This window comes from Mercenaria mercenaria, unplaced genomic scaffold (genome assembly GCF_021730395.1).
Source record: "Mercenaria mercenaria strain notata unplaced genomic scaffold, MADL_Memer_1 contig_3895, whole genome shotgun sequence".
Classification (NCBI taxonomy): domain Eukaryota; kingdom Metazoa; phylum Mollusca; class Bivalvia; order Venerida; family Veneridae; genus Mercenaria; species Mercenaria mercenaria.
In genome coordinates this window covers 9,175-34,373 of record NW_026462079.1, presented here as the reverse complement: position 1 = coordinate 34,373, position 25,199 = coordinate 9,175, and the positions used below count along the sequence as shown (strand labels likewise).

The window sequence follows — 25,199 nt, the reverse complement described above, 5'->3', positions numbered from 1 at the left end:
TATTGCATACACAATATTTTATCTGACCTAGTGATCTAGTTTTTAACCTCAGGAGATCCATATTCAACTTTGACCTAGATTTCTTCAAAGCAATCATTCTATGAAAACTTCATGAAGATCGACTGAAAAATACAGCTTCTATCGCATACAAAAGGTTTTTCTTTGATTTGACCTAGTGACCTAGTTTTTGATCCCAGATAAACCAATTTGTATACTTATCCTAGATGTCATCAAGGCAATCATTTTGACTAAATTTCATGAAGATCAATTGAAAAATATGGCCTCTATCGCATACACAAGGTATTTCTTTGATTTGACCCAAGATGACATATTCAAATTCAACTTATATCTTATTAAGGCAATCATTCTGACTAAATTTCATGAAGATCAACTGAAAATTACAGCCTCTATCACATACACATTTTTTTTTTCTTTGATTTGACCTAGTACCTACTTTTTGATACCAGATGACCCATATTCGAACTCAACTTAGTTTTATCAAGGATATCATTCTGACCAAAATTGATGAAGATCAATTGAAAAATACAGCCTCTATTGCATACACCAGGTTTTTTTTAATTTGACCTAGTGACCTTGTTTTTGACCCAACATGACCCATTTTCAAACTTGGCCTAGATTTTATGAAGGTAATTATTCTAATTAAAATTCATGAAGATCAATTGAAAAATAAAGCCTCCATCGTATACACAAGGTTTTTCTTTGATTTAACCTAGTGACATAGTTTTTGACTCAAGATTACCCATTTTCAAACTCGACCTAGATTTTATTAAGGTTATCATTCTAACCAAATTTCATGAAGATCAGTTGAAAAATACAGCCTCTATCGCATACACAAGCTAAATATTGACAGACGACAGACAGACGACGGACGCCGGACATCGAGCGATCACAAAAACTCACCTGAGCATTGCTTTTGCTCAGGTGAGCTAAAAAACCGTCTCGGTAAAAGGTGTTTAAAAAGTGCAACACAGAGCGAAACACGTTCAACCTTATAAATATACCAGTCAAATGCCATTCTTTAAACATTACTATTAGGTGTCCAATACCTTAGAATCAGTAAGTATTGGCTAAGAATGTTCAATATATGCCCAGTACATTTAGAAAGGCAACGTTTTTACCCTCTTTCTTTCATACTTTCCTTGTACATGTATATTTGAATTTTGTGTAGTATTATTGCAAAATCGTGTAGAAACCTGACTATCATCCAAACCTAAACAAACAATAATCAAGTAAGTGCGTTTTCTTGTCAAATATTACGTTAAAATATTGACTATAGACCAAGTGTTGCTTTTCTAGATGTACTTAATATACCTTTTAAATAAAGACCAATTGATTGTGATACAACAAAAACTGAAAAATGAGCTAAATATAAAATTAATGTCTGCTTTTTAAGTACAGTTTAGACACTGTTAGCATATCTACATATTTCAGTTTATAAAAGGTCTCCACCAAAGACAAGTGCTTATGGTTATAGGGACCGAACTATTCTTTATATTTGTAGTATTAAAGTATTGATCAGTGACATACTTTGAAACAGCTGTGCAAGATGATGTTTTCGAAAATATTGTTGTAGCGCGATTTTATTCACAAAGTATGATCTTATCACAAATGTAACTTTAAAAGATGCTCCACTTGTTCAAAGGAAGAAAACGCAAAGCATAAATTAGTTATCTGAAATCCCTGTTTGCTGTGTTTACAAATTAGTCAATTTAAAAGATGAAACTGGGTTACGAAATATTAAGAAAAGATGTTGTATTTTACCTGATGCCGACTTTGCACTAATGCAGTAAATTCACTGTTTTAGAGATATGGTACCCAGCGGGAAGGGACCGGTTTTTTATCAATAGGAAAAACAATAAAAAAACACTTGCTGTTTCTGAGACAAAATTAGCATTTAAAATGGCAGGAATTCCTGATCTCCTCTGAAGGGACTGCTTATAAGAATTTCAGCAGCATGCTGACTTGATAAATTTATATTATCCGAATTATTCGTTCAAACGATGGACCTTGATTGCATGTTTACACAATATTTGTCAAAGTTATTCTGTAATTATAGCAGGGTTTCTACAAATTATACAAAATATAGTATTAATCAGGAAGTCAACAACTGGAAACAGTTACTTCCGATGTATGTTATAAACATTGCAATTTATTTATTGTGTTAATCTAATTCTATACCTCTTTTATGTAACACGGTATCTTCGGAAATGGACTAACAAACTGACTTATAAAATTTTGCCACTGAAAACTTATTACATAAGGTACGTATATAAATCTAACCTTCCCGTATGTTTTTTAGTTGTTCCACCAGGTATCTTTCTTCTTCAGTTTCTGAAAAGAGTAATTACAAAATATCGTTTATGTAAACTTTATTTGTACAGCCTTCAAAAATCTTGTATCCACATCTGAATATGCAAGAGACACATTTTAAAATGCATGCCAAGGAATAGGTTCATTAAGAATGTTTAAAGCATCTCGCATATTTATATCTTAACAGAATATTGGAAATATATTATCTAAGCATGTTCCTACGCAGCTGAAACGTTCCTATGCCTGAGGTGACTTTGTTCGTATTGTCCTCGTGTGTTGGCTTTGTGTGTGTGCGCGTGTATGTGTGTGTATGTTTGTTGTGTACGTCTGCGTGCTGTAGGTTTCGTTTTGGGGAGGCTGCGATTTTGGTACGTGGCATTCCCTGTTTGATATTTGTCTTTGTTTTTTGACTGTGACATTGACTAGCTAACAAAGTGGGGCTTTTTTAATCCGAGATAATGAGACCTTTATATCTCATATATTTGTTTTTTTAATATTACCTTGCCTTTATATTTTAATAATCAGTTTTATATTAAGTTGCAAAGTTCGAAGAAAGTACAAATCTAAAATAGTTTATACACTGACCGATTGATGTTTTTTTCTAACTCCGTATCACTTTGAATATAACTAACCTATGGATGGACAACTCAACTATTCCTGTGATAGCCCCAAAATATTGCAAAATAATTCGTATACATTTCATTTCATATCGTTCACTGGTGATAAGTAGAACGATTTTGAAGATAGCTGCATAATGCTAAGCTTTGTTTTGAAGGAGGTTATATTGTTCATCTCTAAATTACTGCATTTCTATCTTTTTGCATAAACTGGTATAAGAAATATTGCATATTGTTTTTTTTTATAAAATTTTGCTTTTAACAAATCGCAAACGTTTTAAAAAGTAATATATTTTGTGTTACATGTACAACTTAACATAGAATGCTTATAAATCTAATTTCAAAGGCATTCCGAAAATTAGGGTTATTTATAGAAATGACACAAAAAGACTTAAATTCGACTAGGTGAATGAATCATGCAAACGTTAGAAACTGCTGCTGAATGCAGCGTGATATTTAAACAAGACCACCAGTACCACCGATGGATGATCCTGGAAGCAAATATCTAAAAAGTTGCAAATCCAAAAACAAGGTCATGTAGAGTTATGTTTCTTAGTTACTACACTCGCACTCAGTGTGCTCAGAATTTAAAGTTTGAAGAAAGTGTCACTAATAATTAAAGAGAGATGCTCTGGACAAAGATTTTCTTTCATAGTTTAAGACTCTGGACAAAAAGGGAGATAATTCAAAAAAAGAAGAACAGAGAGATGGTTCTTTATCATGCACCTCCACTCAATGAGATCTATCATTGTGTAAAGTTACAACTTATCACCACCAATGCATTCTGAGGTATGCTTCGCACAAAAAGTGTGACCAACAGACAGACGGACGGACGGACAGACAAGGTTTCAACAATAAACTTCCCGCTTCAGGGAGTATCAAGATAAAAGATATTTACTAATAATGGACAGATTATAAAGCAAAGAAAGCTGTAGTTACTGATTTTTACACACAGTTTCTAACCTCAGTTATGTCATGCTGAGATTTGCAGCTTGAATTTTTCAAGTTAGCCATATATGCTTATTATCACACAAAACTTGCTCTGAGAAGCAATATTTCAAATGCAATAAGTATCGACTAAAAGTATTCAATATGCCTCTTAAATGAACAATTGATTGTGTGATACAGCAAGAACTAAAAATGAGGTAAATACAAGTTTATTGTCTGCCTTTTAAGCAGGATAGACACTGTAAACATATCTACATATTTCAGTTGATAAAAAATCTTTATCAAAGACAAGTGCTAATGGTTATAGGGACCGAACTATTCTTTATATTTGTCTAAAGGCCTGGACCATAAATGGTTATTTGAAAAAATGATGAAATGCTTTTTGCCTATAAACGAATCTGCTCATTTAAGTGGCATCTATTTTATTTATTTAGCCGCCAAAAAGTAGTATACACCTGAGCCGTACCTTAAAGTAGTAACCCGTAACAATCCGTACCAATCCGTTCGGCTCAGGTACGGATCGATACGGATTACTACGTTTCTATCCGTAGCTAAACGTAGCTATCCGCGCCGTATGTGTGACTGTGGTATTATGCAACAATAGTAGTGTATTCACGGCAAGATATGTTTCTCACGAAAAACAAAGTAAAAATAGGAGGTTGTACCTTCGATGTAGAGTTCAGCTTCAGACATATGTCCGTTTGCTAATACCATGTATTTGCCTTCATCCCTCTCTGAAACATTCTCTATAGTCAGCATATGAACAGATCCATCCACTGTTATTGTATACTTGTTTGACTGATGTAAAAGTTGATTACGGTAGTACCATTCCACCTGGGCTTCGCTTGTATTGAGTTCGCAGGTAAATGTTACAGGGATATTTGTATCTCTTACTTCTATATCTATGAGTTCTTTAACGAACTTCAAATTCCCATATGGGTCTGAAAATTATAAAGCAGGTTTTTGCAAATGCTGAATTATACGCCTTGGTGGAACAAAATTTCTTTTTAAGTAGGTGCTTGTCTTTTTGTAAAAAACAAAAATCCTAAGGCTCAAGGTATTGATCATTACATACTTTGAAACTGTGTAAGATGATGTTTTCGTAAACTGTTTAGGGAACGTTTTGTTGCGGCGCGTTTTATTCACAAAGTATACTCTTATCACAAATGTAACTTTAAATGATGCGCCAGTCGTTGACAGGAAAAAAAAAGCAAAGCATAAATTAGTTATCTGAAATCCCTGTTTGCTATGTTTACGAATTAGTCAATTAAATGAAAATGGATTACGAAATACTACGAAAGGATGTTATATTTTACCTGATGCCGACTTTGCACTAAAGCTGTAAATTCACTGTTGTAGAGTTGGGTTACCAGTGGGAAGGATCAGATTTTGGAATAATAAGAAAACAGTTTAAAGCGACTTGCTATCACTAAGAAAAATAACATTTTAAAATGACAAGAATATCTGATCTCCTCTACAGGGGCTGCTTAAAAAATGTCAGTAGCATACTGACATGATAGATTTATATTCTCCAAATTATTCGGACAAGCGAAGAATTATGTAAATATAATCGTTTAATACATGTAATAGCAAGTAATTACAACTTATACAACATGTTTAACTAAACAGGAAATCAACAATTGAAAACAATTATTTCTGCACGATAAGGGTTTTTTCTAGCTAAATAAGTTCATAGTAGACTTTGAATAAGAAGACGTCTGGAGTCAAATATTTCCAAACAAAACTATGTTACCCTATTGAGTTCAGTCTTTATACATGTTTTTGTCTGTTTCTTACTATCGGTATTACTATTGCATAGACTTGTGCTGACGTGTGCTCAGCCACTGTGTACATATTTCCATGTGGAGTGCTTAATGAGTGGCTACTTTCCTTAAATTCCAGTTGGACGTTTTTGTTGGTTTTCGCCAAACGAATTCATAATCAAAAAGGAATTATTTTATTACCTCAAAACAAATAGATGATAAATTTCTATCCTAATACCATAATGTTGCGGTCCTATTCAGGGTTGAAAAAGCAGGAATGTGGTGCGTAGGGCTAGCTCCCCTATCATATAAAACAAAAATGTGATACAGAAAATCAACGCTACTGAAAAATTCAACGGACGCAGGTATGACGCAGACTATGTTCATGCAACTGTATTTCTCCAAACATTGTTACAAATTGTGAAATGGAATGAGGACGCACACTGGAGAAACCGCTTAGGCAGGTAGAGAGAAAATTGAATATGGACAAAGAGGGTCTAAGAAACATGAATGAGAACGGTGAACTGTATGATGACTAGTGATAGGCGCAACAGTTTTCTTGCAACGAAACTTTCACAAGGTAACATGGAAATCTCCTGCCATGGTTACGACATACCATACATTGCAATCCCAAGACAATTGAGGATATCCTTAACTTACAGAGGAGCAGACAAAGGGTCAGATCACGACATGACAAGTAAAAAAAAAAAAACAAAGACAAATATCAAACAGGGAATGCCACGTACCAAAATCGCAGCCTCCCCAAAACGAAACCTACGACACGACAAGTAAAACTCAAGGTGAAAATTGCGAGATTAAGGTAGAACGTACTCCAGAGACACTGTCGCTTTGACACTCCTAAACTGAAAAGTAAACGAATCTTTCCGACAAGTTTCCGTTCGTTTGTTTTGGGTTTGACACCGTTTTCAATTGAAATTCAGATATGTACGGCAGGTCAACGAATTTCTGATCCTTGCTGAGCTCGAGTAAGGCTTGATTTAGCTCGTCAAGGAAACTGCAATTCTATTTAATTCCTCGTGAAAAGGTAATACGACAATGTACGTACAAACTAAGGTAAAAAAATATAGCAGCAAAACAAGATAGTTTTGGAAGATAATTATGCAAGGGCAATGCCTGTGAAATTATCATGCAACAGTATATTTGTACAATCTTTGTAAAGGGCTAGCAGTTTCTGACAAAGAATTTGAAATTGGGCCTGATGTTTCTGATAAAAAATCAAACAACAACATATAAAGAAAGGGAAGACATGACCACACCCTCTGGCAACCATGTTTTCTGACGATCGAAATTATCTTAACACTCTTGGTAGAGGGTCACACAAGGACCATATATGTGGCATTATTTGAAATTCAGAGCATCAGTTTGCTATAAAAAGATTTTTAAAGTTTCCACAAAATACATATAGTAGGGAAAAATGACAACGTATCCGGGTGGCCTTGTCTTTTGATAAATCGAAATAACTGGAACATTTCTCTAGAGGGTCACACAAGGACCATTTGTCTGAAATTGTTTTGAAATCGGGTAAGTAGTTTCATATAAAAATGTGATACAGAAAATCAACGCTACTGAAAAATTCAACGGACGCAGGTATGACGCAGACTATGTTCATGCAACTGTATTTCTCCAAACATTGTTACAAATTGTGAAATGGAATGAGGACGCACACTGGAGAAACCGCTTAGGCAGGTAGAGAGAAAATTGAATATGGACAAAGAGGGTCTAAGAAACATGAATGAGAACGGTGAACTGTATGATGACTAGTGATAGGCGCAACAGTTTTCTTGCAACGAAACTTTCACAAGGTAACAGGGAAATCTCCTGCCATGGTTACGACATACCATACATTGCAATCCCAAGACAATTGAGGATATCCTTAACTTACAGAGGAGCAGACAAAGGGTCAGATCACGACATGACAAGTAAAAGAAAAAAAACAAAGACAAATATCAAACAGGGAATGCCACGTACCAAAATCGCAGCCTCCCCAAAACGAAACCTACGACACGACAAGTAAAACTCAAGGTGAAAATTGCGAGATTAAGGTAGAACGTACTCCAGAGACACTGTCGCTTTGACACTCCTAAACTGAAAAGTAAACGAATCTTTCCGACAAGTTTCCGTTCGTTTGTTTTGGGTTTGACACCGTTTTCAATTGAAATTCAGATATGTACGGCAGGTCAACGAATTTCTGATCCTTGCTGAGCTCGAGTAAGGCTTGATTTAGCTCGTCAAGGAAACTGCAATTCTATTTAATTCCTCGTGAAAAGGTAATACGACAATGTACGTACAAACTAAGGTAAAAAAATATAGCAGCAAAACAAGATAGTTTTGGAAGATAATTATGCAAGGGCAATGCCTGTGAAATTATCATGCAACAGTATATTTGTACAATCTTTGTAAAGGGCTAGCAGTTTCTGACAAAGAATTTGAAATTGGGCCTGATGTTTCTGATAAAAAATCAAACAACAACATATAAAGAAAGGGAAGACATGACCACACCCTCTGGCAACCATGTTTTCTGACGATCGAAATTATCTTAACACTCTTGGTAGAGGGTCACACAAGGACCATATATGTGGCATTATTTGAAATTCAGAGCATCAGTTTGCTATAAAAAGATTTTTAAAGTTTCCACAAAATACATATAGTAGGGAAAAATGACAACGTATCCGGGTGGCCTTGTCTTTTGATAAATCGAAATAACTGGAACATTTCTCTAGAGGGTCACACAAGGACCATTTGTCTGAAATTGTTTTGAAATCGGGTAAGTAGTTTCATATAAAAAATATTTTTTAAAGTATTCAACAAGATTTTTCTTTGAACTGGTCTATTAAAATAGTTTCTGACTCCACTTGGCCTCATACGGAACGAAGGGCAGAAATTTGAACGGCATTAACGGGATGTCACAAAACAAGATTAGTGATGGTCCATGGAGTGGTTCATGAAAGATTGTCGTTTAATGTTGTTTTTTTGTACTTCTGGTTCTGGCGACCATTAAAAGAGACCAAATGAAACGTGTTAAAAGTTTCTGAGAGGACCTAACAACGTTTAAAGAGACCAAGCGGAACAATTTGAACATAACTGAAAAAGGGCAACTTAAAGGATGTATCTGACCAAATATTTTGACGGAAACGTTGGAAACAGCTGCTGAAATATTTAAACAATGCAGTCGGTAAAACCAATGGATGTTCCCCGAAACAAATATCCAAAGTGAGGGGAGGAGGTAGTTCTAAAAAGCGCCATTCTTAGTTAATACACTCCTCCTAAATGTGTTCTAGAAGAATTTAAAGATTGAACAAAGCATCTCTTATATGTGAGATGCTCTGGAGATGCTCTGGACAAAGATTTAACACAAAGGGATTTTATAAAAAATGCGGCTAGCTAGAGTCAATGTTCTCAGTTACTGCCCTTCCTCTCACTGAGCTTGATAAATGTATGAAATATTGAATCAATCACTCATATACCTTTCAATTCTTTGTCGGTTTCAAACCTAAAATGTGATATCTCGAATGTTGAAAAGAGTTTCCTTTGATCTGGCCTATTTACCTAGTTTCAAACTTGGCTTGGAGATTATCAAAATAAACATTCTGACCAACTCTGATAAAGGTAAGGTCATGAATATAGTCTCTAACGCGTAAACAAACTTTTCCTATCATTTGACCTGGTGACCTAGATTTTGACCCAACACGACCCAATTAGACAAAATTTAGACATCTTCCAGTGACTGACACTTCTCAACGTTGGAGCATTTTGATTGAATCATTGCTTTAAATATGAACATCTTGCGTCTTTCAGTCATATATAGACCACCATTATAAAAAGAACGGTTTCAATTCTAATGACTTCATTGAGCATGCATTGCCTCTGTTTTCTTTTTATAATACGATATAAGCCAAAAGTAAGTCGGTGACTTAACTTTCATCCGGACATACCTGCAGATCGTGATGCTTCCAAGTTCAAAAGCTGTCTAGAAACATTTGGTCCAACACATGTCGCAGTACATACTTTGGGTGTGCTTTACAAAAGAGACACTGACAACTTTGTATCAAATATAGAAGTATACTGACCAGGACTATCTAATTCTGATGGGAAGATATCACGCGACCATCTCGCTGTGAAATCACGAAACTACGATAACGAAAACGCGACAACACGATGACGATAACGCGATACAAAGATAACGAAAACACGATCGTATCACCGCTTTTTAGTTATCGTAGTATCGCGATTTCGCAATTCTATTATCGTACTATTGCGTTATCACCATCGTACTATCTTGTTATCACTATCGTACTGTCGCGTTATCATCATCGTGCTATCGCCATCGTATTGTCGCGTGTTCATCATCGTTTTGTCGCGTTATCATCATCGTTCTATCGCCTTCCGATGCCCATGCGCATAGACGAATTCCCCCTCCAATGTGTTCTAGTTTCTATTTATCTTGTTATATAAGAACTATTTAAATTCAAAATGATTTCTGTTGCTTGATCATTGGTTTTTCAGCTTAAAACAAATAGGTTATTTAGTTAACACTCTGCAGGTCAATCGCTTTATGTAGTACAAGATTAACAACAACAAAAGAGAATGTCATATTGTACCATGATCATAGCGGTTTTTTGTTTACATGAATATTTTCACAAATATGTTGATGAATAGTTTCATAAATATGATGGCTTTTATTTCTACACTGAAAATAAAATTGAAGCAAATGCATGTTCTGTAAAACTGAAGTTATCGATGTTGAATTCCATACGACACATAACCACACCGAAATCGGAGCATTGCAAACATTCAAAGAATATTTTATGCAGTTTGCATGACACAAACTTCCACTTAAATGCATCAACGTCTGGTGATTTTCTGCAAAATTTGATAGCATTTCATTTTCAACTTTCACATGTCAAAATAAAAAGTAAAGCGGTTTACAACCAAAGTGACAGAGTTAACATCCCTCTAATCAGAAATTTTATTTATGATTTTACAGGAATAAGAAATGCAGTCAAATTATATTTTCACAACCTTTTGAACTAGTTCAACATCCCACACGCATCGCTTCCTTAAATTCATTCACTGTAAATAGTGAATTATGTTGCTTTTGGCTAACTGACAGCTGTAGCTATTGTAAGATCATCAACAAAAATCATGATTTTCACACACGAGGACCCGCGTTCGAATCTGCATATTGCCATATCGTGAGAGCGGGAGCGGTAGTTCTAAAAGCATAACTTTTAATCTGTTAATTATGAGCACGCATATGTGCACCGGAAGGCGATGGTGCGATAATGATAACGCGAAAGTACGAAAGTGATAACGAGACAGTACGAAGCCGATAACGCGACAGTACGATTGTGATAACGTGACAGTACGATGGTGATAACGCGATAGTACGATGATGACTACCCGAAATTACGATACTACGATAAAGAAAACGCGATAGTATATCACATTATCATCAACGTAATATCTTATTATCGCGTTTTCGTTATCTTAGTTATTATCATCGTGTTGTTGCGTTTTCATTATAGTAGTTTCGTGATTTCGTGTTTTCATCATCGTACTATCGAGTATTGCGTTTCAGATCAACACATTCAAAGGCGATGGCCGTAACGGAATTCCGTATTTACAAGCACGCCCATTTGCTTACAGAAACAATAGTGCTTGGACCGACATAACTATGGTATGATGAAGAACTACACGAAGCCAGACATTTGAACTGAACGTTTAAATGTTAACTTCTTTTATGAAAAGATAGAGTCCTTATCAGGGCTATTACTTTTAGATCTTCTTTAATGTCGTGTTATTGGCACGGTTTAGTTTATCAGCTTGAAAATTTCAGCCTTATTGCATAATCACCCATTGGATATGGTGCCTGCTTTTTAAGTTTGTCTTTTGGCAGGTCCTGTGATATTGAGGTTTCATAACCTCAGATCTTTCTACATTTTAGTTTGTTTAGTTCTGCCCATTGTTATCTGGTTTAGAGCAAACCTATTATTTTAACTGGGGATATTCGCCGTTTTTCATGGATTTACACGCTAGTGTATCATTGAAGGTTCCATTGCACCGCCGTATGAATACATCTGCGGATGTTTCTAAATTGATTTTTGTACTTGTAGCATGTGTTAATGTTGAGTTTTACTCAACACAGGGCTAGAGGGTGGGCTCAATCAAACCCAGCCTGCAACCTTTTCTTTTTTGTCATGTCGAGCGAATTTATGGAGTTTCCACTTTTTCTATTTAATTCAAAGTGAAAATAATATTCTGGGTAGAAAAGAGGAGGTCGTCCTGCAACATCTTAGTCTTCAAAAAACCTAGCGCAAAATTTCAGCAACTTCTTCATCGATAAAATTAATGCAATAAGAAATAAAATTAAGTAAGAAACAGAATTACAAACCGGTGCGGTTACCATTGAGGCAGTTCAGAACACGCAAATAGAGAAAATATTGAATTTACTCCTGTCTAAATGGATGAAGTGAAAGAAACCCAAAATCTTCAAGTAAATCATGTCAGCTTGATTCCATTTCGACAGGGCTTTTGAAAGAATGCTTAGAAGCAGTGCTACCATCTGTCACAAAAGGAATCTGCAATAAAATTATGGAATGCTCTTCTGGTCCGTGGGCCAAGGCCAAAAAATTTGAAAGTCGTAACCCAGAAATTAGGCAAAGGTTGAGCTATACCATGATGTTATACTATCATTCAGGAAATTTTTAAGGGTAGATGTCGGTCTGAGCGACATGTCAGTAAAATTTAATGACGATTTTAAAAACGTTGGTGTCTAATAAATACGATTTAGCATTGCATAGGGATATCGCCGATTTGGATGGTAAAAGAGACATTTATGCGACATTTCTTATAACAAATCTTATCTTTTAATGTCTGAAATAATCAATAATTTACTTTTGTTGTCAAAGAATGCTACGATATGTATTATATACTGAATAAAATGTAAAAAGTAGGGGTTGATGTACCCCACCCACCACATTAGTACATATATTTATGCGGGAAATCTTTAGAACTTTTAATCCTTTATAAAGGAACAGAATCCTAACGTTTACAGTAATGAAAACGAAATGAATGAATAATTAACTAAAATTTCAGACACCTTTACACTTTAATATCAGTTGGCTAAACCTATGGTTTATGTTTTATTTCTGGGCGAATTGCATACTGACAGACCTATTCTTTGCTAGTGCAATAAAAATGATGAAAGTATTGCAAAAACTAAAACGACCGCAAACGTTTTATGGAAGTTCCCTATGGAGAACATCAAAATGGAAGCAGATCCAGCAATATAAGTCTTTATTCAAGATGACAGCTATTTCAAATTAATCCAAAATTATTATACATATGAGTTAATGCAACAAAAGTTTTTATATTTTGATGACTTTAGTTCTCTTCTAGCTTAGGTCTTCTTAGTAGTCATTTTGTACGTAGTTATTAAATCACCCAAAATTTATGTTTGTTAAACTACCAACAAATTAGGTTATTTAGTTACGCAGACTATACAAATTTAGACGGCCACCACTTTCCAAATTTCCAAATAACTGCTTTAAATTTGATCACACATGCACATATGAAAGAGGCGTAGCTCTTTAAAAGTCAAAACTATAACACGAATCACTTGATACTGATTGAAACATGTTACAGAGGATTTTACCGCTCACAAAATGACCACCTGAAATCGGCTACATGTACAAATATTGATGAGCTACTACTGTTTAGATATTCAGTATTATAAAACAAACCAAATAAGTTTCCAAGGATTGAAGTTTGGTTATCCAGATCAATCTAATAAAGATACTGTCCTGTCATTTTCAAACTGGTCGCCAAAAGTAAGTTTGCAAACATACATATGGATAAGATTTAAGTAATCATTGCTGTAATAGAAGTTAAAATAATTTCAACTGAAAACTACGTTACCAATATGAACTACTTCTATTGTTTTAATCAAGATGGCGCCATTTTAAAATGCGTACCATAAAAGACATAACAGTAATATGATTTAAATACTGCTTTTATTTCTTTTAAATCTAAACATGTTACTCTCAATTTTCATTCAAAGGATTTTGAATGTAGTTAAAATGTAATATTAATTTGTATCAGAATGGCTGCCTGATAGATGTTACGTATACAGTGTATCCTAGTGGAATAATGAGAAAAGGAGAATGGAACATATCATGAAATTGTCACTTTCTTCTGAGGTAGTGAAAAAGATCATTGTACAAACACGTATGTCTTTTTAAACATTTTAAAGGATTTATAATGTTCAATTGAAAACTACGTTACCAATATGAACTACTTCTATTGTTTTAATCAAGATGGCGCCATTTTCAAAATGCGTACCATAAAAGACATAATAGTAATATGATTTAAATACTGCTTTTATTTCTTTTAAAACTAAACATGTTACTCTCAATTTTCATTCAAAGGATTTTGAATGTAGCTAAAATGTAATATTAATTTGTATCAGAATGGCTGCCTGATAGATGTTACGTATACAGTGTATCCTAGTGGAATAATGAGAAATGGAGAATGGAACATATCATGAAATTGTCACTTTCTTCTGAGGTAGTGAAAAAGATCATTGTACAAACACTTATGTCTTTTTAAACATTTTAAAGGATTTATAATGTTCAATTGAAAACTACGTTACCAATATGAACTACTTCTATTGTTTTAATCAAGATGGCGCCATTTTCAAAATGCGTACCATAAAAGACATAATAGTAATATGATTTAAATACTGCTTTTATTTCTTTTAAAACTAAACATGTTACTCTCAATTTTCATTCAAAGGATTTTGAATGTAGCGAAAATGTAATATTAATTTGTATCAGAATGGCTGCCTGATAGATGTTACATATTCAGTGTATCCTAGAAATGAACATATACAGTTCTAAACCTATCAAAGCAATTTAAGATGCATATACATTGATGTACCTTTAGGTTGTGCTTGAAAGTTTTATCTGTTTTGTTTGAAATAGAAATAGTCAGATATATCATACATCAGTCAACAAAATCCTAGTGCCAAACTGTTATGAATATATCTGTAGTCATGCATTTGCTTGACATAATGAACAGGTAGTACAGAGCTTCGCAGCTATAAATTGAGCAAGTCCTGGAATCAAAAAGTCGTGTATCGTATCTGTATTTTTATTTGGTTGTATGAGCAATAATTATTGGTATTGTTGTAATTAATATTTAAAGTAACGTATGTTTCAATCCCTTTTAGGATGTAGCTTAATGATTTTACTACGGAATAAAGCACTTAACTAAAAAGAGTTTTTACAGATATGTCATGAAGATATCAAATTACCACTGGCGTTTTCCAAGCAAATAGTACAGACTCTGTAAGTATGTACATATGCATTTATACGTGTATGATGAACTTATTCTGATACTGATACCGAAAAGTGACTTCCACGCAACCTCTCATATCAAAATTTAGAGTATATTTCTGTCATATGGTGTACATAGGTGATATAATGTGTCCTCTTGTGTAGTTCTGAAACATACGTTACCGAAATTAGATTAAGGTAGTAACTAGACTTAATGGTTGAAACACAGTTACATACCAAGGTAATCTAAATGTAACAGCTGAAATACACCAATTTTTGAACAAACTAGTTTCTTTGTATTTGTTAATAGTTTTGAAAATAGAATATTGAATTTTAGTAAGAACGCAGAACTGACAATAATGATACCACAATCAGGATATGAACAAGGAGTCTTATCTATGTTTCCGTTAAGGGAATGTAATATGAATTCGTAGTTCAGTAATTCCGTCCCACATTTTAAGTGATATTTGAAAATCATCATGGTCAGAAACAGAACTATTTTAAAAAGCATGTTTTACAAAAAGTGTCATTTGTTTCACTACATGTACCCATGTTGTACTGTATATGTATGATGCTCCATAAGTTCAAAATGTGCCGTGTTTATTTACTTCAGGAATTATATCAGCAACTATGAACACATAATGCATATAAACCGATAATTTCAGTGATGAATACAATCTTACCTTCCGTGAATATCAAAACAACGCATTAAAATATAAAATCCTCTGTCTTGAAACCGCCTAAGTCCATCGAAACCCCAAAACTATAATAGCTTTAATGTTACTTAATGTAGCTTTAATATTACTTAATGTTCTGTGTAATCTTGGTAACGTATGTTTCATAATATATTATTCATTTCATCTTTGTAATGCTGTAAAAACTGACTGAGTTGGTGCTTTGCGATGCCAGTAAGCATGATTTATGTATTAGCCTAGAATAATTATATACGAAATATAAATTGAATAGGTGACCTTTAAAACCTAGGTAGGAGAGGTGGTCTAGTGGATAAGGTGCCGGCCGCTCAATCCAGTGGTTCTGGTTTCGAGCCTCACTAGGATCACGACCATGACCTCTCATATGGCACCAGTATTGGTTTCTCCAGGAAGCGGACTCAAAGAGTGGTTTCAAAAGGCTTGAAGCTTTCATTACAATCGAGCTATAACAAATAAGTATAAACTAAAACCTAGGTAACGTACATTTGATTCTAAGCTACCCTCACGTTCTGTATTTATTTTGAATGAAAGACAAAAAATATTCAGACTGCGTACAAACTGTAACCAAGTCTATTGTTAATTATCAATATGCTATCTTTTGAAGCAGAATCCATAAAATGCTATTAAATCTATGCTATCTTTACAGTGATGCTGAAAGAGGCACCGTTGTTTTACTGTAGTTTGTCGACATCCTATAATTGAGAATAGTTACAGGGTTAAGTCCAACAAAATTATAACGGTCATGTGTGCATAGTTTATTTAATTAAAAGCATACAAATGCAATTGCTGGAGTATTTTCAATGTTGCTAATTCTTCAAGGTGGAAATTTGAGTGGCGGCTGTTACGTATGTTACATTTTAAAGTATCTTATCAAATAAAGGTTAAAATTATACATGTAAGCTTACTTTGACATCTAAATAGAAGAAAATTATTGGTACCCAAAACCTTTCTGAATGAAACACAAATAGGCTTGATTTATTGAGAAACAGCATGTGATTTATATGTATTACATTTGCATGCACGTTGTTTATAACCTAAAGTGATTGCAATATTTCATATTTTCTCATGAAAATATATAAAATTGTGAATCTTAACACAATTATTTGATGATGTCTTATTAAAAAATATAGTAATTTTGATAATTTTATGAGTTATTTAAAATGGCAAAAATGTAGCTCGGGTGGGTGGGGTATTTTGACCCCTAAATTTTGGTAGAAATCGTCAAAATTTGGAAAACTTTGTTACAGTGAAGCTTTAATTGATTTAGAACAGTTACATAAGCAAAACTCATATATCTGAAAGTCAGTATTGAAACAATCTGTTAAGAATTCGTGTGTAGCCAACAATACTTTCAAAGAGAGAGAATTCCGCATTTTTCATACACAAGGTTTACGAAAATGTGTAAAATTTTTATTTGACATACGGTAGAAAGCGACATCCGGTCTTAAACAATCCCGGAATGAATGTATTAATGGCTGAAGTGGATGAACCTTTGCCTAATTTCTGGGTTACGAAATCGAAAAACTAGAGGACTTTCAGAAACTGGCCCACAGACCATTCCGGCTACCATTAGATACGCTAAATGTTAGGATGTTTTCAAAAGATCATTTAAAACAAAGTTTTTCATTAAGAACTTTGAAACTTTGCACTGGAAAGCAAGCTGTTGAAAGATTGTTCAACAAAAGTTATTTTACTGTTGTTTATTGTTCTAATTAATATTTAGTATAAATAATGCTATAGTCAAACTAACTTCCTGGGGTAATCTTAATGCTTATATTTTTATTATATTTTCATGTTGTATTCTGAGTCAGTATCATTCTGTTATATGCAATTTGTACAGCGCTTTTGAAAGCTTATTTCAGAGATGAAAAGAGGGATTCAAAAATGTGGCAAATGATAATAATAATAATAATGATAATAATAATAATAATTATAATAAAAAAATAATAATACCGCAGATTCGAACTTGACCTAGAGGTTATCAAGAACAATCTTACCAATTCTCATTCAAACTTAAACTGTAGCCTCTAGAGTATTAACAACATTTTCTTCGATCTGGCCTACTGATCTAGTAATTAGCCCCACATAACCAAGTTTCAAACTCGACATTGGGATCATCATGCCAAACATTCTGACTAAATTTCGTAAAGAGAGTCTTAACAAATTTTTCGTTTCATTTGAGTCGTGCGTATATTTCATAAATAGATATATGGTTATAAAATCATGTAAATGTAAAAACATGTAAGCAAGGTTGTAAAGAAGTTGATTATATTTTCATTTTCTCGGATAAGATATGTACCATTTTTGTACAAATACTATGACCAGGCATGGACGTCCATACATCCTTGACATATTCGATAATATGTATATGCAATGACTCGAACGATATTCAGAAATGCTCGTCGATAGTCTAACTCTTTCGTATGAACTTGCCTTTCATGTGTTTGGGAAGAACAAACGTTTGAATATTGTTAAATTTAAGTCAGAAATTGAAAACAATGACTAGGTGATTATTTCAGCGAAAAGGCGAAACATCAATAATCGATCTTGATTTCGAAATAGCAAATAGTTATCAAGTGAGTTAATTATTATTATTTGGTCCCATTTCGCTAGATCATACAGGGCTAACTGCTAATCATTTAACAGCATGTTAAATATGAATATGGCATATATTTCTTACCTACGATTTTAACGATACATTCTGTTTTAGACTCGACAAATTGTAATGCGTATTTCCCAGTATCCTCTATTTTCACATCTTTAATAGCAAGTTGGTGAATGCCCTTATTTGACGATATCCTTTTACGACCATCTTGTGTGATAGGTTCGTCGCCTTTAAACCACGTGAATAAGACATTAGACGAAGTTATTTCACACTCCAACGTCAATGTCTGATTGACTTGAACAGTCTTGTTTGATAGTGGCTGAATAAGATCTACAAAACATAAAAAATATCTGAGTAAACCTACGTGCATGCCTCAACGGTGCAAAAGTAAATAATATCATCGTTATTGTATCGTGACATATTTCCTTTTTATGGATGAATTTTTGTGTTTTAATCTCATTGAAAAGTAAGGGCAAATGATTTATATACTTTATCACATTCCTTGAGTATTAGATAATCTTTGACATTATTCTTTAACAGAATATAATTATATCAACATAACAATATAATCATGCAAGGACTTTATGATGATCTGTCCTATGATTATTTGTTTTTTACTTTATAACACCTGCATACCTAGAGATTTATCCTGCAATACTATCATTGACCTTTTAATGCTTGATATTTCAATCTATACATAGAGAGACGTCATTCAAACCAGATTATGTTAAAGAGAACACAGCGCTTAATATTTACGCTGAAGGTCATTTAAAAATCTCCTGACCTGAACATACAGGAAATATTTTGCTCATTTTTTATTTATCATACTTCATTTTTATTGCCTATGTAAAACTCACATTGAAGAAACATAAACTATTCTTTCTATTTCCATTATTTCTACTGTCCTCTTTGGTTTCCAATCAATACTTGAAATGTACAGATTACTAAAATGTGTGAAAAGATCCTTTGTGAGCACAGAACGCAGCAAAGCAACATAATAACAGACTCAATAATAACATCTGTCTGTTCATGAGAGTAATGAAATAAGCATCCCCGGCTCAAACCTTCGCTTTATTTAATACGGTCCTAGAGAAACTGCTGATACGAACGACATATTGTACTAATGTATGTTCGATTAAAGGATTTCGGACATTGTCTATACTACTTGCATACTCGAAGAGTGAAAAATAAACTACTCGGAAATAAATATCTAATTACAAATGCTTATTTCTAAAGGTTAAATTTTCAATAATTGTTTCGTAAAACGGTTATTTTTTGCTCTAAATCGAATCACGTACCTTGTTATGTACATGTCATTATAAAAAAGCTAGTTGTCTTTATACAACATTGCACCTTCCCCGTGCCTTTAGCGCGGTAATCGCCTGTGTACATATTGAATAATGAAGTCAATACTATATTTGTACAAGGAAAGAAGTCACCTGGCTAAAATGTTGACGCAGTAAATTGCCATTATATGACATTCAAAATATCAGCGCGGTCACATGACCGACAGTCATTTTCGCTTGTTCACGTTTCAAAAAGATTGAAAATGTTTTCGAAAGTCAATATCTCTTTCTCGTGTAATTGGATTTTGTCATTGTAGGGAAATGAGAGGTATAATAAATATAGATATCAATAATAAACATTTTCTGTAACTCTTGTGTTGATGCAAGGGGGTGGGGGTATAGTAGTAAGAGAATCAAATACTGTGAAAACATTATTATTCGTTGAATTTTCGTTCAATTTGGCTTATCCTGATTGTTTGTTGCAGTAGTTTGGCAAATTTTTGCTGTTAAATATTAGCAACACACCAGGCAATCTACTGCATGCCCTCCTCGCGACGCGTACGTCACCAGTGATGAGGTTTTTTAAAGTTTTTTTAATACTATTGTTTATATATGTTTTATATTTTTATTTGTTTATTTTTTCATTTTTCTGTCTGCATTATTACTTCATGTTCTTTCTTATGAGAAAACTGAACTGAAGATTGTTCATTTTGGCGGACAAGGCCTACATAACACAACAAAGAGGTAATATGTGCACAGCAACTGATAACTGCAAAATGTAAAAGCCTGGAGTTGTTGCGGATCTAGCCTTGGGAAGTCAGGGATAGCAACCATAGCATCAATAGGCTTGAGAGATGACCCTTTTCAATTCTGATTAAATAGGTGATTGCGGGTCAATGCCGACTTAGAAACATACCATTAGCAAGAGGTACGCCATTCTAATTGGTTTGTACTAGTAGTGGTCGAAAGACATTCATGGCGACTATCAGAATTCTATATAAGGAACCGAGAATGTGAAGGAAATCATGGTGAATGACATGATCGAAGAACATTCACATTTTTATTCGCCTGTGATATGCCTGTACTGTCCACCTTACTTTTGTCACAAGCCGAGATATATTGTTTTGCATTCGAGTATAAACTGGCAGCCGCAGCTTCATATCCGTTTGTATTTTGTTCATGTTTACAACATTAACAGCCCAAATCAAAGCAATGCCATCTTCATCTATTAACAAATACGATTGTTCATTAACGGCTATGTTCGTGCCATTTGGAAGCTTGTGTCATACTAAATACACATCTTATAAATTACACAGATCGACTGTTTAAATACAAGTGATTCCTCAGAGCCTAAATCTTCTAAACTGTGTGCTTATATATTAACATTTCAATTTCGTATGCCTGGAACAAGGTTAATAATTGGTGCGACTATTTGATTTATTTATATATAAAGATAACATTTTGTTGATATGGCGTGTAAGACCTGTCATACTTGTTATAGACACTTCATTAAATCTGTCTTTTTAGGAATCAATAACTGCATCTTTCATATTTTCATTCCATAGTTAGCTGTCTGACAGCATTAAAATAATGGTCATCATAGACAAAAACAATGTCATGACGCACAAGCATGTTAAGGCGACTCATTTACACTTTTAGGCAATCTTTTATCTGAAAATTCATTTAATGTGGGTGCTGTGAAATTGACCACTGACATACGAGTGGTGCAAGGTATCCTATTAAATTACCAAACATATTTTGTAGGAGTGAGTACCCTGTTGTTGCGCTTACAAAATAGCGAAGAAAATCATATTTTTTTCTTGTCTATGTACCAATATTTAAAACTTATATTCATTTTATCAATTTTTAGTGTCATATATAAATTCAATGCTAACTCGGTGGTTATAAACATGTTGCAAATCTTTACCACAACTGTGTGTAACTAGCCTTTTAGTAATGCTGTCAATACTTGTATATTTATTTTGTTAAAATAAATACGATTAAAATTTCCAATATGTATGGCAATATGATACTGTCTAGATTACAATCATATATCAAAATTAAAGAACTTGGTAAAAATTTCGGTAAAATCTGTAAGAATAAGTTCTTACCAGTTGTTTGCTTTTTCTATTCTCTTAGATATTTGTCTCTAATGTTTTTTATTTCATCCCAGTAAATGCTCACGCCTGGACATTTCTTTATCGCTTCAACTAACATATCCAACGTCGCTTTGTCTGTCGATCTGTCTTTCCATTTCAGAAGCATTTTATAGATTTGCATCTCAATGCTTTTGTGTTGTTCTACAATATGATCGATTTCGGCTCTGTTAATGTAAAGTTCAGGTCCCAGTAGATGCCAGTTTTCCCCAATAGCAAACTGAGCCAACTTACTGAGGGTCTTTTCTGTTAACTGCATATTCGGAAACACTTCCCCAATTGTGTTTTCAGAAAACCATTCTTTTGCCCTTTTGTAGTCAAAGCTTTCATGGGTGACGTTATCTGGGCAAAATACATCCTCATCTTCTTCAAAATAAGTTAACCGACTACCTCCGTTTGGGCCGTGATCCGCATGATTGCATCTGTAGGCAGATGAAAACATTTTGTCCTTTCCTCCCTTGTGATAATTCACTCTTCTGAATTCATTCAGAACGACAGATTCAACAAAACGTCTAAACTCGCCAGCACAGTGACTTTCAACTGATTTGGGCAGTAAATTTACAACTCTTAGTTCTATTGTCCCACTGTCTGTCCTCTTCTCTAAAATTCCTGCATGGTTTCTACGGAGTTTCAAAATACAAACGTTTTCAAATAACAACTGTTTATCGCGACAGTTTACTACGGGCATGATTCCAAGGGCCGCAGCGAGGATTTTAGTGTAGATCATATGCACACTTGATGGTTTGTCAAACTTCATCGAAAATCTAACTTGTGATTGCTTTTTCAAATTGAGAAAACAATTCATTTTCTCATTCGAGCTATGGTTCTTGAGTAAACTTGGAACAATGAACCAATCTTGTTGCTTCTTTTCTTTCGACTTTGCGTTGTATTCTACTACTTCTGCTATAATGTTTTGTTTCTTCAAAAATCCAAGAAGAGCATCTTTATGTTTCATGAAATCCGGACCACTGTTTGACCACACCTTGTCAATAAGACGATGCGATAGTCGGCCTTCCTTTGACAAAGTTTGCCAAAGAGGACGAATCTCAGGGTCATTTTTGTAGAAATGTTCTGAAGTAATTACGCATTTAAAAGCATCTATCAAGTACTTTGGATCAAGACAAACAAAACTGCCTTCATCGTAGAAGAAAAATGTGCCTTTTTCATGATGATAGTGAAGAAAGAGTTTTATCTGCTCTTCATCTTGCAAAGGATACTTATTTTCTTTGTCTAGCTCTATCACGTCTTGAAGTGAGATTATTTTGGACGCCTGCCATTCCCTTAGAGCTTTTTCTAGTGGTATCCAACGTGCAGGAACCTCGATAGGCTCTGCTAGCTCTTCATGCTTCTTTGAGATCAATTCAAGGAGGTCTGAAATGCCAGGATCTGAAATAGCATAATTATCAACAGCAAACTGTTCCTTCTGGATATGCGTCAGAAGCTCAGTATTGTCAAATAAACATCTTACTTTTTCAAAATACTCTTTTCCTGATGGATCATATCCCTCAAGTTTGTCTTTGTGCGTACCAACAAGTATAACTTGTGGACCTGAACCAACGTATGCATTAATTGATTCTAACCAAAATCTTGCAAAATATTCCATATTCCTATCTTCCGTCTCTCCCGGAAACTCTTCGTCCCTCACAATGGTATCCAAAGGTTTTGTCAAGTCAAAAACTAACAGGTATAACGCTGTACTGCTGTGAAATAACGTATGAGTTGCATGATATATGTATTGACCCCCAAAGTCCCATATATCAATAAATTTTGGTGGTGTGTGTTTTTGCTTTTCTATTGTTTCAGAAAATGTTACTAACTCTTCAGAAGACATTGCCATACGTTTTTTCTTTCTAGCCTCAGGTATTTTCATTGAAGAATGCTTGACAATATCTTGTACAGCTTCCTTGGAACAACTGAATAGTGTCTCGATTCGTTGCTTTGGTGGTTGTGAAATTTCATGTCTGGTTATTTTTTGCTCTGAACGATCGCATTCTTCTAAATTTGTTTCTTGCCTTTCCAATGTTTTTGTTATTTCTTTTGAACGGGCTACAGTCGCAATCCGAATACCAAATTCTTGACTTTTATTTTCTAACGCTTTTAGTGTAAAGTTTCCATCACCAGATATTGGACATTTGTATCTGTTGACTTCTATACCGTTTGTAGTTGTGACTCCTTCGCACGACCTTCCAATCAATCTGTTTGCTAAAGACGTTTTACCTTGCGAGTAATTACCGACGATATTAATGCGAAGAGTATTTTCTCTTTCTTTTCCCGTTCGTATAGCTTTTATATATAACAGCTGTTTGTAAGGATCATGAGCCACTTGATCTGGAACTGAAATAGGATAAAATGAAATACGAAATTAAACAGAGAAAATTCGGTCAATAATTCTAGGACAAGGTTAACACATCTTATTTCCTTATTCATGCAATGACTGTTAATGAGAAGACGAAATGTCTTACCTCACAATATATTCGCTGCATTTAACATATTCAGTATCTGGAGCTAGATTAAAACAATTCAATTGACGTCGCTACATTAATGTTCGTTTTGTCCTCATGTGTTGGCTTTGTGTGTGTGTGTGTGTGTGTGTGTGTGTGTGCGCGCGCGTGTGTGTGTGTGTGCGTGCGTGCGTGCGTGCGTGCGTGTGTGTTTGTGGTGTGCACGTTTGCACGTTTGCGTGCTGTGGGTTTCGTTTGGGGGAGGCTGCGTTTTTGGTGCGTGGCATTCCCTGTTTGATACTTGTGTTTGTTTTATTTTGTAGTTAATAAAACATATTGTTTTTTTTTCTAAATACGAGCAATGTCAGTGAACAGTGAACTGGTATCCCCTGCCGAATTGGGTAAAGGTTCCACTCTTGACAATACATTCTCTGCCTATAAAAATACTTAAATATAATTAAATTTAGGTCTTCTTGAAAGTTATCATTTCTTACTAAATTATTGATAGAAAATCATCTTTATATACATGTATTAAGTTATGAACAATGACCTTGACTCAAGCTACCGAAATGCAACCAAAGTCATTTATCTCTTTTTAAGATACATATGTACAAGGTTTATTCTGCTTACCTCATTCCTAGCCTTAATTATTGAGAGGAAACCATGCTTTTTATTTTAGTAACAATGATCTAAACCTAGATCCTAACAACCCAAAATACAACTAAATCCACGATCTTCATGAACATTTGCTATAATCCAGCTTAGGTTGCAGTACCCTATTCCTTACTGAAGGTTCTGTTCAGTTTCTAGTAACTGCAGTTTGATCTTGACCCCATTGACCAGAACGCCTACCGTACATAAAATTCTAAGAAAACTATATATATACAAAATGTACTGTAAGTTTGGACACGATATTCTATAACAAAAAGGACTTGGAATTTCATTAAATTTGCAAAGAAATATCTCATGTATTAAATATAAGT

At 34.2% G+C, this 25,199-nt stretch overlaps 1 protein-coding gene across 1 annotated transcript; it reads right to left on the bottom strand.

Moving 5' to 3' along the window:
• Positions 1 to 2,221: 2,221 nt before the first annotated feature.
• Positions 2,222 to 24,651, bottom strand: LOC128553500 (uncharacterized; the record flags this gene model as incomplete). The annotated part of the gene is made up of 5 exons (XM_053534679.1): positions 2,222 to 2,352; positions 4,562 to 4,837; positions 18,409 to 18,663; positions 21,731 to 24,109; positions 24,573 to 24,651. Coding segments are annotated over 2 exons (2,442 nt in total), but the record flags the coding sequence as incomplete, so codon positions are not given.
• Between the last annotated feature and the right edge of the window lie 548 nt (positions 24,652 to 25,199).